The 18,082-nt window shown below is 43.2% G+C and overlaps 1 protein-coding gene across 2 annotated transcripts in view; it reads right to left on the reverse strand.

Moving 5' to 3' along the window:
- Window positions 1–1,248: 1,248 nt before the first annotated feature.
- Window positions 1,249–18,082, reverse strand: part of ABHD12 (abhydrolase domain containing 12, lysophospholipase) — a 110,628-nt gene continuing 93,794 nt past the window's right edge. For both annotated transcript variants that reach the window (XM_075339422.1, XM_075339421.1), the window contains exons 6-13: window positions 17,028–17,073; window positions 10,737–10,866; window positions 10,467–10,504; window positions 9,208–9,287; window positions 9,019–9,101; window positions 7,649–7,727; window positions 6,828–6,955; window positions 1,249–3,494 (exon numbers count right to left, since the gene is read on the reverse strand). In XM_075339422.1, the coding sequence (XP_075195537.1) occupies window positions 3,464–3,494; window positions 6,828–6,955; window positions 7,649–7,727; window positions 9,019–9,101; window positions 9,208–9,287; window positions 10,467–10,504; window positions 10,737–10,866; window positions 17,028–17,073 (615 nt within the window). In that variant the 3' untranslated portion in view covers window positions 1,249–3,463. The remainder of the gene's footprint in view (window positions 3,495–6,827; window positions 6,956–7,648; window positions 7,728–9,018; window positions 9,102–9,207; window positions 9,288–10,466; window positions 10,505–10,736; window positions 10,867–17,027; window positions 17,074–18,082) is intronic.

The following is an 18,082-nucleotide window of genomic DNA, read 5'->3' on the forward strand; positions in this document are numbered from 1 at the left end:
GCTAAGAGAAGCAAGGGGGGGGGGGGTATTACCTGAAAAGTCGATCTTGTGGAATGGAGAACTCTGTTCTGTAGCCTCTGTCCCAAAGATTACAGTCTGCCCCAACCACACCTCCTGAAAAAGGAGGAGGCAACATCCCACCAGAGAAGAATACTTAACTCCACCACCTCCTGAGCTAGATGACAAGCTCTTCAGCAACCATAGAGGGCCCCTGAGTCAACACCTGCAAAGGAGGGGGAGGAGTACAGGCAGTACAATAAGGTATAGATTGGCCAATAGCAAACTTGCTACTATACATATCACACGCATAATAGGTAACCAGTGTGAGTAGGGCCGGAGAGCATATATGGTCCTCCCTTAACTCTGACATTCGGAAGACAGAAGAGCCAGATAGAGGGAAAAACAAAAAAAAAAAAGACCGGTGAGCAGACACAAATGTCGCAGGGAACTCAAAAAAGTCAGCTCCTAGATGGGCATAGCCTACCTGGTTCAAGGTACAATGTAAGAGCACGTTAGTGAAGTGAAGGAGACCGCCTCTGAATCCATCGTGAGGTTTCATGCAAACAAGATGAACATCTTCACATGTAGCCAGTGTTCCCAACTGCCCCTTCCCTGCCCAAAAATTGATGCTGCTGGTGGAAGAGTAAGGGGCGGAACAATGGGCACAGCCGTGATAGGGGCCCCGAAACGCCCAGCGACACGACCCAGCGCTACGATTGTGCAGAAGTGCCCAGATGACCGATGGCCAGAATCCATGTCTCCAGCGATCATTGCTATGAAGCCGGCGAGAGAAAAGCAGACAACTGTGGTAACGCTGACTGGCGCGGGCAGAAGCCACCTGACATATGGACCTCCACCCTGTAACGGACTATCCTGGCATCAGGTACTTCAGTCGGGCCAAACCGATGCGAGAGGATACAACCTGAACAATGCATTCCATCGCTGCATGGATGAAACAATGTATAGTTACAATCCTAATATAAGGCATCTGAAACAGAGCTAACCTCCAATTGACGCTGGAAAAACTGGGGAAGTCGGTGGCAAGCAGGCAAGGAAGCAATTTTTAATTCTATGTAATACTATGTTAGCAGAAGACTATCCCTATGGTTTTGTGTCCCCCAATGAAGCAAATGAGAAAAGTGTTTTCCTTTTGGGCTACTGGTCCCTCCTATTGTGCAATGAAGGAATATTCTGAGCAGATATAAGAGTACTGCTTATATATTACAGTCTGTACAAAAATCTGGAGAATTCTTGTTTCAAATTTTTTTTTTTTTAGAACATTTAAAATGCAGATAATATTAGCAAAACACATCATGGAAGAAACAGATCAGTAGTTTGGAAATGATACAGGCAGCAAGTTTGTTTTTCCATTCTGCAGATTTACATTAAATTATTTAGTTTCTAGTACAATTATGCCAACTCAAAGGACCAAATAATAAAATCAACTTTAAAATCCAGACATTTGTTCCAATGGCGCAAAATTAAGGATTTCAAGTAAGCCTTAAAAGAAATATACAACATATAACTCCATGTCAGGGGACCAAATCATTTCTACTGTCTCGATAGAAAATCATCAGTCAGCCACTTATGGGGGAAAAAATGGCCAATGCACAGTACAGGATCCAAAGACGACTGGAGCGCCTGATATAGAGATTGAAGCTCCTGTGTAAGCGACTTCTACCTCTATAGGATGTTGTAATGTGGAGTGTGTCATGGACATATTAAACAGACCAGCTGTAGAATGTAATATGTGTTTAGGATATATGCACACAAAGTTTTTGGAGCAGAAGACGCTTCAGGAAACCGCCGGCGGTGTTTTTCACGAAGCGTCTTCTTCGTCATTTTTCTTGAGATTCATATATAAATTAGTGGCGGTTTCTAAGCAGACAGCGCCGGAAGAATAGATGGGTCACTTCTTTTTACCGCTTAGGGCTTCAAAAGCTGTGAAGCGGCTAAAAGAAATTAAAAAAAAAAAAAAACAAAAAAAAAAAACGAGAAATAAAGTAAGCCGTTTTGACATTGCAGTGAACATAACTAATTTTAACGTTTGTTGAGCACCTTTTTCAGGTGGTTCCAGGTGGAATCCGGCTGAAAAGATGCCGTGTGCACATAGCCTCTGTGTTTTGCCATCGCCATCGGAGGCAGGTTAGGATTTCCCAACAGCTGAAAACCATAAGCTGTGGAGCATGTGTGAGAGATTTGAGCTGAGAAAAGTCTTAAAAAAAAAAAAAAAAAAAGTCAAATAACCCCTTTAAGAAAAAACTGCAGCAAAAATTATTAAAAACCTCTGCACACTCCCCACCGCAGATACAGGACAGAACAGCTCCCACTAACCCGCCAGTCTTTGGCTGCAGCACTCACATCTGAGCAATGGTGCCCGTAGGTTTGGTCATGTGCCAGATACTTACTCTGGCAGCTCCCTAGGCTTTGCTTTTGTTTGTGCAATGGATACTAGAGGATTAACATAGTTTTTTTGGTATTTTGCACCATCAGCTGCAGTTTTATATGTGTTTCTTTTTTCTTCTTCTAAAGAATCAGATATTCCCCATTTAATGAATCCTATTTTGAAAATATGCAGTGAAATTAATGAACCAGTCACATTTTAATAGTTAAATCGAAACCTGTCTTACACCCCCTTACCTCCTTCTCTGGGCTTTTCCTATTGTATTCTACAGTCCCTTTGGATGACCGTGCTTTACTATGTTGTCCAAGGTTTTAATAACCAAGCCTATGGTAGTGAAAGCACGTCAGACAGGTCACCCTTCCTGCACATTTCCCCACCTGAGATCCTGTCCCCGTCACGTCTCGGTTTCTAATTTTGTTATGGTTAAAGGGTTAAAGAATAAAGAAACTTCTATTATTCTCGGGCCGGGCAGCGGGTTCTGTGCAATCTGCAGACACTCTACATTTCTAAGATCATATCTAAGATCATACAGTTAGGTAGAACCAATAACCTGACACCTATGTGCTATCAGAGAGGAAGTACAGAATATAGGAAATCGGAGCACTGGAAATCACAGTAGCATGCACAACCTCTAAAGTTATTGCGTTGATAGTGCCTATGGGACACAGCTCCCCCTGGAAAAATAAAGCAGCCTTCTTAATAACCGATATAAGACAACAATCTTCGTCATCGGCAGCATCTCTCAAAGTCACAGCAGTGCCAAGTTTCCAAGTAACAGATAACCGTCTTCTCCTGGGGGCTCTTCCTGCTTTTGCTTTTATGATAAGGTAACATACAAGGAAAATTCCATCGCAGGCAAAAAGAATAAAATAATTACAATGAGAAATCAAAAAGTCACACTCTTATCCAGTAGTTGTACCCCAAATACACTGGAATGGACTATATCCCATGTGGAAGTATAGGCAAGCACTGACACTAAGTGCCAACGTCACACAGGGGTGGTCGCACTGCTGGTCCCCAAATCACACACAAGCATCTGGGCTGCCGTCTTCAGGCCTTTTACTGCTGCTCCGTGCCGCCAAGGAAATCTCTGGAGGAAGAGAAAGTGGGGAACATTATGGCCTCAAATAAAAAAAATGAAGAAGATACATCTGTATACATTATTTTTGGAGTATAGGACACTATTTTTAGCAAGAAAAAAAAAAATCTAAAAAGTATATATACAGTTAGGTCCAGAAATATTTGGACAGTGACACAATTTTCGCGAGTTGGGCTCTGCATGCCACCACATTGGATTTGAAATGAAACCTCTACAACAGAATTCAAGTGCAGATTGTAACGTTTAATTTGAAGGTTTTAACAAAAATATCTGATAGAAATTGTAGGAAGTGTACACATTTCTTTACAAACACTCCACATTTTAGGAGGTCAAAAGTAATTGGACAAATAAACCAAACCCAAACAAAATATTTTTATTTTCAATATTTTGTTGCGAATCCTTTGGAGGCAATCACTGCCTTAAGTCTGGAACCCATGGACATCACCAAACGCTGGGTTTCCTCCTTCTTAATGCTTTGCCAGGCCTTTACAGCCGCAGCCTTCAGGTCTTGCTTGTTTGTGGGTCTTTCCGGCTTAAGTCTGGATTTGAGCAAGTGAAATGCATGCTCAATTGGGTTAAGATCTGGTGATTGACTTGGCCATTGCAGAACGTTCCACTTTTTTGCACTCATGAACTCCTGGGTAGCTTTGGCTGTATGCTTGGGGTCATTGTCCATCTGTACTATGAAGCGCCGTCCGATCAACTTTGCGGCATTTGGCTGAATCTGGGCTGAAAGTATATCCCAGTACACTTCAGAATTCATCCGGCTACTCTTGTCTGCTGTTATGTCATCAATAAACACAAGTGACCCAGTGCCATTGAAAGCCATGCATGCCCATGCCATCACGTCGCCTCCACCATGTTTTACAGAGGATGTGGTGTGCCTTGGATCATGTGCCGTTCCCTTTCTTCTCCAAACTTTTTTCTTCCCATCATTCTGGTACAGGTTGATCTTTGTCTCATCTGTCCATAGAATACTTTTCCAGAACTGAGCTGGCTTCATGAGGTGTTTTTCAGCAAATTTAACTCTGGCCTGTCTATTTTTGGAATTGATGAATGGTTTGCATCTAGATGTGAACCCTTTGTATTTACTTTCATGGAGTCTTCTCTTTACTGTTGACTTAGAGACAGATACACCTACTTCACTGAGAGTGTTCTGGACTTCAGTTGATGTTGTGAACGGGTTCTTCTTCACCAAAGAAAGTATGCGGCGATCATCCACCACTGTTGTCATCCGTGGACGCCCAGGCCTTTTTGAGTTCCCAAGCTCACCAGTCAATTCCTTTTTTCTCAGAATGTACCCGACTGTTGATTTTGCTACTCCAAGCATGTCTGCTATCTCTCTGATGGATTTTTTCTTTTTTTTTCAGCCTCAGGATGTTCTGCTTCACCTCAATTGAGAGTTCCTTAGACCGCATGTTGTCTGGTCACAGCAACAGCTTCCAAATGCAAAACCACACACCTGTAATCAACCCCAGACCTTTTAACTACTTCATTGATTACAGGTTAACGAGGGAGACGCCTTCAGAGTTAATTGCAGCCCTTAGAGTCCCTTGTCCAATTACTTTTGGTCCCTTGAAAAAGAGGAGGCTATGCATTACAGAGCTATGATTCATAAACCCTTTCTCCGATTTGGATGTGAAAACTCTCATATTGCAGCTGGGAGTGTGCACTTTCAGCCCATATTATATATATAATTGTATTTCTGAACATGTTTTTGTAAACAGCTAAAATATCAAAACTTGTGTCACTGTCCAAATATTTCTGGCCCTGACTGTATGTACACCCTATAATCGGGAAACAGCTTCCTATGATTAAGGAGAACTCTGACATTGCATCCATCCGAATAAGTGAGAGCACTCTGCAGCAGAGCATACCCTCCTCATCCTGCGTGCCAGCAGTTGCACGTGTGTAGCAGAGCTGTGTGTGTACGTGTATAGCAGGGCTGTGGGTATACATACATGTATAGCAGAGCTATGTGTATGTACAAGTAAGTGTGTATGGTAGAGCTGTGCATGTATATACCGTATTTTTCATTTTATAAGTAGCACCCCAAATTTCGAGGGGAAAAAAAATAAATAAATAAAATAAATAAAATGAAAAGGTAAAAAAATAAATAAATATGGGATCTGTTTTATAATCTGGTGGTGTCTGGCTCGGCTCTTGTGCTGGCTCTGCTCTGTGTGGCAGGATGGTGAGGCATGGGCTATTCTGAAGACGTTGGCGATGAGGGCTTCAAAGAAATGGCACACGGAGGCGGCGCATGCGCAGATGATATTTTGAGCCAAGAGCTCCATCTGCGCATGTGCGGACTCTGGGCGCCATTATTTGAAGTCCTCACCACAGACATCGTCAGAATGGCCCGTACCTCACTGCCTGCCGCAGAGAGCAATGCCACCGGCCACTGCACAGAGCAGCCACCGTTCAGAGCTGCACAGAGCAGCAGCTGGCCACCGCATAAAGCCACACAGGGCAGCCGCCGGCCACCTTACAGAACCGCACAGAGCAGCAGCACAGCATTGCCTCCTGTGACCCTTGGTAAGCTACATTCAAATTTTAAGACTTACCCCTCATTTTGCTCCCAAATTTTTGGGAGGAAAAGTGTGTCTTATAATTTGAAAAATATGGTACATGTATAGCATGATAAATGCCAAGAGCAGATGTTAGGTTTCTTTTCTCACTACAGCAGAATAGAGATGTTAGAATGCGGCAGCCCAAGCAAACATGGTTCTGAACATTGCATGTATATATTAAAGTGAGCAAAGTCCCAGTTAGGCTGAATGCTAAGAGCACATTACGTCCTGGGGCACTCCCACTCGGGAACATTACCGTACTGAGACCCAGGATGTTTCAGATCACCCACAAATCTATAATTTCTTTAAATATCTGGTTTTTCCTATGTTATCTATGAGCACCATAATTAAGAGCAGAGACCCCAATTACGAGGATGTGTCACTTACAGGGCTGTGTTTTCCTGGTTCAATACAATCAGTTTATCAACAGAAGATCATCATTACAGGACAACTGGTCTTGTAACGCGTAATCCAACCAGGACAGCACTGATTAGCAGCCATCATTATACAATGCAAGAAGAAAGCTGTGGTGTGAACGGGCTATACACAGCTCTGCTCAATCTGCAGCAGAGAACACGGAATTATCATAACAGGTGCACCCAGCAAAGTAAGTGTTACGTTGCTGCAATCAGGGTCTCTGTCCCTACCTGAAAAACCTGCTGACAGACTCAATCAACAATTAAAACTATAATTAAAAAAATAAAAAATACAATTTTAGACAAATTATAGCGCTTTTGAACAACACACTAACCTCAGGATCTGTTTTAGCTCCGGACTCCTGTATATGTACTTGTGTCTATATCCCAGATCTTTATTAAAAGGAACAAACTGTACCTTGAAGTCTCGTAAACTTCGCGCTGGAGCAGCAATGGTGTAAAGCTACAGAGATCAGACAACAATACAGAGTGACAAAGTTTTATTGGGAAGCAAATTTAGATTAAGTGAGATTAAATGTGATCACAAGTAATAATAGAGCTAAGCCAAAGATTACTATTACATTTGTCTTCAGCATAGTCAGCTTTATACACAAACATGTAGATATCTCGTTCGCTCTCTCTATATCAATGCACACACACCAGTGCATATACAGGGATCATCACCAATTCAGAGAGTAACCAGTGTAAAATCAGTGTATTCCTATATTAACACTAGAAGTCCCAGAGAAGGGTCATTTAACATTTCTACCTTTGGAACCCAGAGACGGTTCGAATGACCTGAAGGATTTTAGCTACATCCTATAATCACCGTCTTTTGTGCTGTAATTAAGGCCATTACTGTCACACCACAGAAGGTTGTTGTTTTCCATTGAGTTTAGCCATTTAGTTTCTAGTTAGTTCTATTCAGTTTGGACTAAGGGGTCATTTGACCCTCTTTCGGGACTTCAGGGGGAGCTCGAAATTTCTGGGACGTCTAGTGTTAATGGTACTCGGCCAAGCAATACACAGGCAATCTTGACCGTTCTGCACCCTGCAGCCCCTTCACTTCTCAGAAGGTTTTGATGATCTCGCCTGGCTTTACTGATTATTAATTCTGGAACAGAAACAAACGTGGGAGCGCAGATAAAATAAATACCTTTCTTCCTAGATGGAATGGGATCACCGGGTCATCCTCCGCATGTAAAATGAGCAGAGGGCATGAAATGTACTTCACACTAGAGCAAGAAACAATACAAAAGGTTTCACTCTCCATCTTTACAACTGTTATTATGTGCAAAGTAAACTATTATTGGTTCTCAAATTGTCGATCATCTGATCTTCAGAAGTGCAGACAGTATCCATTTACTTGAAGAAACATTCATATATCACACAGGGCATCTTTTGCTGCGTTTTTGGTGCATTTTTGAGGTCACAGAGCTGCACCTAGATGCATGCATTTCCTTCCCCCAGCAAAGTGTATGCGACTTCTATTTTGCTGTCCACACTGGGCATCTCTTTTAGGCTGCGTTTTTGAAGATGCAGAATGTCAATTATTTTTGCGCTTTTCCATTGTTTTTGAGCCCTTCTAGTCAATAAATTTGACTTAAAAAATGCATTAGGCAAAATGCGGTAAAAACGTATAAAAAATGCATGTGTTTTTTGGATGCGTTTTTGGCCAAAAACGCTGCATCTTTGTGGTCAATAATGCAGTGTGTGAAGATAGCCTTATGGCCACATCAAAGTTGAATGTACAAAAGGGCCTGTAAAAGGCAAATGGTGCAACGGTTTATGAAAGCCAATTTCAAAAGGGCTTTAACCCAAAATACATACATTTAAGAAAAGAGGAAAAAAAAGTAGCCAATCCTTGACAACCACTATCTAATGTATTAGGAAATAACTTCACTTTATGATTGGGGTGACTTCTTGAACCCCCAATTCTTCTGATAATAGCCATCTGCATAGCAGTGCTCAGGACAAACAGGCATGCAACCTCATCATTCTCAGGAATAGATCACTACATCAATGTGAAAAACCGTGGCACTCCTGGTATAAGTCGGGGTGCACTGGAAGGGTTCAAATCCAAAAACTAGGAAATAAAGCCGGGCACTCCCAAATGGATGAAAAGAGATTTTATTTGTGCAGCAATATTCAGTGAACAAGTAAAAAAAAAAAAAAAAAGACGTTTCGGTCTAATATCAGACCTTCGTCAGTTTCACGTGCTGCTTGGAAAGAACTGCCTGAATTGGTGGTATGAAGGTGACATTACTTAATAAGAAGGAATCTCCCTTTAGGTGGTAATGGGAAGGCCTTTTGTTGTACAGAGCGGTGGGGGTCCTGGGAATATGAGTCTATAAATCATGCACTGAACATTCCTGGGAAGGCAGTGCCTGGTCATCACTTGATGGAAACCAAACGCACCGAAGGACCCAATTGTCTTTACTGGAGTCCTTATCTGTCTTGGTGTCTCATATTGTTGGAATTACATACAGGACATTTTGACAATTACGACTATTACCACACACTTACTTATCATCATTTGCAAATTTGATGCCACTTGCTGTGATGGGATCCAGGAAGAACCAGTCAAAGCCGGGGAAATACCTGTATATCTGGATAAGTAACAAGGCAAGAGAACATGTGAATCAACCGGAGACAGAGGAATTCTCATGTGAGCAGCTACTAAAAGCATCCCTTGTAATAATGTAATATACTGACCACTGAAAACGGATGACTCTTCGCTTCTTCTCGGATGTTTGTAAATGGGGATTCTAATATTAGAGCATCGGGAGGCGTTTCTGCAAATAACCACACAAGTCAATGTATGCAGGATCTTCACCCTTCTACACGTTATGCATTTTCAGGCCAAATTTTACATTTTTAAAATGCCATAAAACAAACAAAAAATCATTTTATTACCCACAGAAAAGATACATTTTGTATAAATACTACTCAGCACCTTACAATTATAGAGGCCTACATGGATGTTTGTATCAAAGAATACCAGAATGTAAAAACTGCATAATCTGATCCCAGCAGAACACGAGGCCTTATTAAAAAAAAAAAAAAAAGTTCAGGATGTGTCAATTCTAGGGTCAGATTTTGCGTATTAATTAGATCTCATTAAACCAGATGTCCATGATTCAAAGGCCAAGACACACACAGGTTATAGGAGACGGTCCCTAACATTTGCTTTTTATGGGAAATAATAACTGACCTGATGGATCAGTTTCCAAACACCAGCAGCCCTAACCCGAAAAATAACCAGACTGATTATGGCAATGTTGGGGAAGATAGCCATGAGCCCAGTATATGGCTACATTTGGTTTAGAAATGCTGCATTACCAGACGACCTGGATAGAGATGAGTGAAAACGACCTGTAAAGCTCGGGGGTCGTACCACACACCGGGTACCCGGGTCTCTGACTCAAACACCGATTTAAAAAAAAAAAAAAAAAAAAGTGTGTCCGAGTTCAGGTGCTGCTTGTATGCTATCCACTCCATTGAGTATCACTGTGCTTGGGTACACTTGGTACTCGGCCCAGTGAGAGCAGCGTGCAGTCTTTGAATGGCTCAAACTGGGGGTAAAAATAATGCTTTCGGATGCTGGGAATGCTCTCTATATGGCTAACTGTATGTGGGCGAAGAGCCAAACTGCCCAATCATTGACTTCCATTATACTCGTTACTCAACTGGAGCCCGTTAGTTCGGATACCTATTATAGTATATGGGATTCAGGATCCGGGAACAAGTTCAGGTCAAGTCTCGATCCAAACTTTTAACTAAAGTCTGGCAGAACCCGAACATACACGGGTCCACTCATCAGTTCCTGGCCTATTTGATGAACAAACTGAATCCTATAGACTTATTACTAAAAGTCTCCATAAATTAAAAAAAAAAAAAAAATAAAGCACAGAAAATAAAACAACAGAGCATCAGTATAATGCACAGAGCAGTAACAGGTACACATCACATACCTCGCTCACACAGCCTCCTCACTAAATTTGTAGCAACCCTAAAATTAAAAAAAAAAATACAGTCATTAGTGCTAAAAATCATATAATGCCGGATTTATAACAGTGTCAGATTTCTATACAATTGGTGACACAGTAAAGGTTCCTATTAGGATAGAGCAGCAGTGTCCCCCAATACAAGCAGTGAACGCTCCCCACTGCCAGGACAATGTGCGGCTTTTACTACAAGGAACATTCTTGACTACTGTTTAAAACAAATGGTTTTCAGCTTACCCCGTGCCTAATGAGTGTCCCCAAATATATACACGGTTGTCACCACTTCTGGCCTTTATCCAATCAAAAACATGGAGGGCATCATAGGTCATTCCAGTTTCTGAAGGAGAGCCAACAGAGTCTCCCCATCCTAAAAGAAACATACAGGCATTCTATAAGGACATTCAGGTCATACATTTATTTACTAGTTTTATGAAGTCATCTGCCAGTCAAGTAGCCTATGCTAAATCCCATGGACTGCAATAAGTGACTAAATGGGCAAGATGGGAATCCCCCTTTACATTTAAAAAGTGCATCTGTCAGCAGGTTTTTGATATGCAATCTGAAGACAGCATGCTGCAAGGGTTACCATACAGATTACAGCCAGGAATCTCTTATTATAAAGTATGATTTTGTTTACCTGCAATGTCAGTTTAAAGGGAATCTGTCACCAGGTCTGAGAGCAGCATAATGTAGAGGCAGAGATCCTGATTCCAGCGATGTGTAACTTACTGAGTTGTTTGTTGTCATTTTGGTAAAATCAATGTTTTCTCTGCTGCAGATCTAGCCGTTATACAGAGCTCATGAGAATGCTGGACTACCTGGCAGCACGCCAAGTAGTCCTCTAATGATGATCTACTGCTGATTAAACACTGATTTTATCAAAAGTACACTAAGCAGCCCAGTACGTGACACACCACTGGAATCAGGATCTTTGCCCCTATGTTATGCTGCTTTCACATAAGGTGGTAGAAACCTGGTGACAGATTCACTTTAAGCTTCAGTAGCTTTATTATTAGTGAACTCAAGAGGTGTTAGACTCTGCCCTCCTCTATGATTAGCAGCTTCTGTCTATAGAACAGCGATAGCCTGGGGTGGGCGGGGGGCAGCTTTTCTACCTCTGCTATATGTTAAAACTAAAATCTTTGATTTCCGCAGAGCAGCCGCAACCAGTAATGTAAGGGATAAATCGTTGGATTCAGGATCTCTTTGCCTACATCATGCTGCTCTCAGCTTAAGTAGCAAATACCTGCTTACAGATTCCTTTTAAATTAACATATTATATATTTATTTATTAAACACACACACTTTTTGTACCTAATGTAAATGCCGCTGTTCTCCTGAATCTGGCATTATATTTTTGTTCCTCTGCCTCTACCGTCCTGAGATATGACCTCCTCTTCTCTGGATGCAAATTTAGACTTTTTTTTTTTCTCCCAAGTTGCCATGGTCTTTAAAAAGACTCCATTATTAAATACTTTATTACCACACCCATTTGGCTAAAGAGACAAGATTTATATACAGAAGAGGTGCGCCATTTCTCAGGAATGAAGAGGTGTAAGAACCCCAAAAAATATTTCCAATTCTTTGGCAGACAGCAGACCCTCTTTATGCTTCATACATGCACGTAATACCTTTTGACATGCGGGGAAGCACGCGACTATCGCACATTTGCTGAATGGGTCTAGTGCACCGTGTTATGTGAGCGAGGTCTCTCCTTACTTCAGAGGTGTAGAATCTAGTATGTCTGACCAATTCTCTGCTCCCGAGGCCGTGGCTTACCAACAATGAAGGGAGAATTAATCCACAACCAGAATTTTGTAACTCATTGTAAAATAATTTGGAAAGCATCGACTATTATTAATACCAGTGATAATGGATATACACAAGAAAAGAGACGGACAGCCACGCCATGACGCTGCGCAAACAAACATGGAAACTACCATGTCATTTTCTATTACAACAACAGTCAATGACTTAATAAATAAAAAAGAGGAGTATTGTGCTGTAACCTGTCAGTATTGTATAAATCCAGTCTCCCCGGTACACAGCGTGCACCAGGCCGGGAGCAGGAACAGCAGCACTGCGGGATTAATGGCTCTCCAGATTTTGGCACCCAGCCTGGTTATTGTGGTGCTGATCTGCGCCCACACCAGTTCTCTTCTTACAGACGGCCATTGTGAATTACTTGGCTCCATGTATTCTCCTGCTCTATACTAGTAATGATGTTCTGAGATGAAAGTATAAAGTGAAAATTTCCGGATTAGAATAAGACTTTTCCCTCTTGCATCAGTCACTAGTTTCCTTACTAGTAGAAAATGTCAAGTGTCAAGACTTCAATAGTTGTAGATTAAAGAAGTTGTGTTATCCAGACAGACGCTTTATAAAAGCAGAGACGTATCGGGATTCTGCAATGTCAATAGGGATCATGTCTATGCTGGAGCGTCTTTATTTCCCTCTGATTTTCCATGTGACCCGACTGATCAGCTTCCACCCGGTCTATAGAGGAGGTCACTCTCTTATTCAGAAATCCCATTCTCTGTAGGGAATGACAATTTGCACCATCAGCACCGCAGTCACTGCAGATCAGGCTTCAGGACTAGAAATAGCAACGCAAGGTGAAGGATCTCTGTTGCTGGCGTCTTATTTCTCCGCTCACCTTCTCTCAAGGCTTTGTACCCAGACTGAGGACATTAGCGAAATCTCCTCCAAAATTCTGTAAAATGTTATATATACATATATATATATATATATATATATATATATATACATACATACACATACAATTTTTCACAGCTTTTGTCCTGACAACTGCAAGAATACTAATTCATTATCTAACAGTCTACATAACTACAGGGGTGGATTCCATAATTTATTTGCAGGTTTTTGGGGAATAATGTTTACAGACCATACTTAGAATTAGCCAAGAATGAATGATCAAAGCAGAATGAAAAGAGTGCACAGACCCCATTACTGCTGTATCAGTGCCTGGTGCTGCAGATCAGCCCGTTCAAATGGTCACGCTGCAGTACCAGGCACTGCCACACTTATATGGAGGGCGCTGTGCTGGATACTGCTTTCCTATCCTAAGCCATCTTTGATGCAGCCAATACATTTAATACAGCTATAAACACATTTTAATGAGAAGCATCTCTTCAAAAATCCAGGAGAGGGCACTCTTTATACTGGGCAATGTTATATTGGTAAGGGCAGAGGCAGCACATGGAGACCCACAGGCCCATAGTACAAAGAGGCAATCCTGCCAACATAGAGGTGTCAATGATGGGAAATGTATTACCCCTTATAACATAATTAGGAATACAATGGAACATACTCCGGTTTTTCCTCCCAGGTTTATAGGATTGCAGGAGAAAAATCTGTGTGCCTTCATAAAACATCAGACGCATATAGAGGTATAGTTTCATCCCACAACAGTCTATAACCATCTTGTTTGGACACATGGTCTATTAAAATGGAAAACTAACTTATAGGGTTTGTCCATTTTCTTTTCTGAATCCTTGTAGCTCGCACCCAGCACACTGTCATGATTCTCGAATATTGCTGCCAGGAGCATGCATATTTCTGCCCACATTCTGACCAGCTGAGTTCGGCCTCACTTAATTCACTTGTATTGAGCGAGGCTGAGTACATGTGATCACATGTATGCTAATCACATAGGTTTTGTTCTGTGACTGCCCGCTATCAGCAGCCACACTGTAATATTATGACAGTGTGTGTGGTGCACATGCTGTAAGGATTCAGAAATCTGCAGACACTAGAGCCTAGGTCACACGTAGCGACGCAGCAGCGATCACGACGACGATCTGACCTTATCAGGATCGCTGCTGCGTCGTTACATGGTCGCTGGTGAGCTGTCAAACAGGCAGATCTCACCAGCGACCAGTGACCAGCCCCCAGCCAACAGCGACGCGTGGGAGCGATGCTGCGCTTGGTAACTAAGGTAAATATCGGGTAACCAAGCAAAGTGCTTTGCTTGGTTACCAGATATTTACCTTGGTTACCAGCGCACACCGCTTAGCGCTGGCTCCCTTCACTCATAGCCAGAGTACACATCGGGTTAATAAGCAAACCACTTTGCTTATAGTTACCCGATGCGTACCTTGGCTACGTGTGCAGGGAGCAGACAGCCGGCTTCAAGAAGCTGCGGACGCTGGTAACGAAGGTAAATATCGGGTAACCAAGCCTTTGCTTGGTTACCCGATATTTACCTTTGTTACCAGTGTCCGCAGAAGCCGGCTCCCTGCACATTGAGTTGTTGCTCTCGCTGTCACACACAGCGATGTGTGCTTCACAGCGGGAGAGCAACGACCAAAAAATGGTCCAGGACATTTAGAAACAACCGGCGACCTCACAGCAGGGGCCAGGTCGTTGCTGGATGTCACACACAGCAACATCACTAGCAAGGTCGCTGCTACGTCACAGAAAATGGTGACTTAGCAGCGACGTCGTCGTCGCTGTCGTTGTGTGTGACATGACCATAAGTGACTGCAGAATATTAGCATAAGACTGGACGCTTTAAGGTCCAAGTGTTTATCTGCTGTGCTGCCCAGTTATGTTTAAAGATGCCAATACTTCATAGTCATAATGTCTCATTCTCTTTGCACAGGTGACATTGGGGTGCATTCTTACACGGTGTCAGAGAAACCACAAAAAGAATGTGGTGACAGAGATTCCCCTTCCTCTAACTACTTAGGTGCTGTGGGAAGCACCAGCATCTTGAAGGGTAAACAACTGGCACTAAAGTCATTTCAGCTGGATGTTAACCCCTCCGTGGGTAGGGATGGTTGCCCCGGGGCCCAGTGTCTTTGTGCAGGGTATAGCGATGGCAAGGACCGGCGCGCCTGAGCAGGCAGGGGGAGGTTTGGTTACTCACAGTAAATGAATCACACGAGTCTTTTGGTAAACCAAGGTGCTGGTGGCCGGCTGCCGCGGCCGGTTGCATTCAGGTCCCCCACCCAGGCTGGTGGTCACTGTCCTTTTCCTCTGCACTAGTTTTGTGAAATGTGGACTGCCTGGTCTGGAACTCAGGAGTCCGCTCCCGGCCGGATGTGGCCTAAAGAGCCGTGCTCGCAGACGCTGGCCCGTGGGATCTATGGGCCCTAGCGGTGGCCATCTATCCCTATCGGTGGGCTGTTGTCTTCTATTAGGGACTTTGGGTGGGACAGGACCTATAATCCTGGCCTCAATCGGTTAATTAGCTAGGCCGCTGGTCTCGGTCCTGGCTTCAGGGTCCGAGTACCCCCTCTGTGCTACAGTTTCCGGGTCAGTTCTCCGTGTCAGTAGTGGCGGGCTACAACCCTGTCCCGGTCCACCTCGGTTCTGCCGAGCCGTCTTCAGTCTCCTGCTGACAGAGACCACCATCTGCCACCTAGCCAAAGGCACCAGGGCTCCAACCCTGACACTGTTCAACTTGAACTTCCTCTGCTGGGACTACACCTAGCTCCAGCCCACACTCCTCTCCACTTGAACTACAAACTCTATCTGCTTGTTTTCCCACACTGGGCTGTCTAAACCCCTGGGTGGGCGTGTCCAACTGCCTGGTCCCACCCACTGGTGTGTCTATCTTTCCCTAAGGTTGGGGGGGGGGGTTGACTAGGGTTTCAGGTCAGCTGTGTGTTTCCTAAGTGAGGGAAGGTGTTATGCGGGGGTCTATGTGTGACTACCTGGTTTTGCCAGGGCGTCACATTTACATTCTACAGGTGGCATATATGGCATGGCCACAGCTCCGGTGCCACCACTGTGATGAGTTATTAAGTCAGCTTGTTGTGATCGCCCACTTACCATAATATATTAGTATGCCATAGGGAAGACCGGGGTTAAAATGACCATCTAACAATCAATCAGAATGTAGAGCCATAGCCAAGGTATTACAATTATGGAGGTAGATTAATGTTGCATGCCTGTGCTGAGTTCAGTAGCATGTTTCATAATATATAGATAATGAAAATGACAAGACCAATAAGGAACAACAAATTTCCATGTCACCACCAATTTTCTGCTCATTTTTCTTGGATATAAATCGAACTGTATGTAATTAGAAAGTCGGGCCCTCTTTTATTCAATGGTAGTGTTTGGGGAAGGGGGGGGGGGGGGGGGAGTGCTTGTTGCTTAATAAAGCCTGGACCCCAGTCTTTCGCCATGAATTGCACTGGTGCCTGTACCGATTACACAGACACTCCCACTCCCAGGTTCATCTGCATTTGACTCCACAGCACTGGCAAAATCACTCTTACGTGTGCTCTACGACCTCCAGCCATTACACAGGCTTCACTGGTAAACTTGTCATTTCCAAAAAGCACTGTGTGAGCACATGACAGGAGTTTTTCCGCCCTGGTAATCAGAATCAGTTGCTGCACCCTGTCCCATACAGAAGAGGAAGCGTGTGATTTACATCTGCACTGCGGAAGGGCACATGTCAAAACTCAACCACGAAGGCTAAAAAAAGCCAATTCAGGCTCTGGGGCTTCTAGTGATGGTGAAGCATTAACACCTACAAGAGCAGTCACTCACCTCTGTAGTCAAAGGAGATTACATGGTAGCCCAAAGTGCTGAGCACCTAAACCGGGAAACAAGCACAGAAAAAGGAGATATGAAACTACAAGTTATTATTACACAATTCTCTAATAGCTGCTATTTTATGCCACTTCTAATTTCATTGCTTGCAAACACTCAATTACAATACATGTTGACCATCTGGAGTCCACACTTCTGTGCTGGTCAAGTTCTCAATATACTTGCTTTTTTTGGGGGGGGGGGTAAAGAGGTCAAGGTTCTGATCTTCACACACCAATCACTAAATCCCTTGAATACTGTAGATTTAAAAAAAGAATTTACTGACTACCTGCAGCCGTCACTAGAGGGCGCTCACAAGCCTAAAGCATTCAGGTTTTCAATTCAGTTCCGTATGTAATGAGGGTGCAGCTGGCCCTACGCACCCACTAGTGGCGGCTGCAGGTATCAGCAGATTGCCTTTAAAGGGAATCGGTCAGCAAGATTTTGCAATGTCAGCTGAGGAGAACATGCTGCAAGGGTGAAAAAAAAAATAAAAATCTGTGTCTCGCCTATCTTTGTGCCAGCTATTGCTATTATTTACCTAAACCAAAGGGTTTATTGCTCTATGGTTAACATTGGTGTGACTCCTCTGCACTGCAGACTGACATGCCCCCTGCTGTGATTGATACCTCACAGTCAGTGCCCACCTCTACTGAAAGTCTGGTGTGGGCGAGGACAGCTCCCAGCTCTGCTACACTCAATTCTGAGATAAAGTCAGAAAGACTGCACACAGTAATCTAAGTGACACATCGTTCGATTCAGAATCTCTTTGCCTACAACATGCTGCTCTCAGATAAAGTGGCAAAAACCTGCTGAGAGATTCCCTTTAAAGGAATGTCACTAGGTTTTTGTCACCTAACCTAAGAGTAGCATAATGTAGAGAAAGAGACCCTAATTCCAGCAATTTATCGTTTACAGGACTGCTTGCTTCAGTTTTTATAAAACCACTGTTTTACTCAGCAGGAGGTTATCACCAGAGGAGTAGTAAACCTGCTGCCCTGTAGTCCTCCATA

This window comes from Anomaloglossus baeobatrachus, chromosome 3, assembly GCF_048569485.1.
Source record: "Anomaloglossus baeobatrachus isolate aAnoBae1 chromosome 3, aAnoBae1.hap1, whole genome shotgun sequence".
Lineage (NCBI taxonomy): Eukaryota > Metazoa > Chordata > Amphibia > Anura > Aromobatidae > Anomaloglossus > Anomaloglossus baeobatrachus.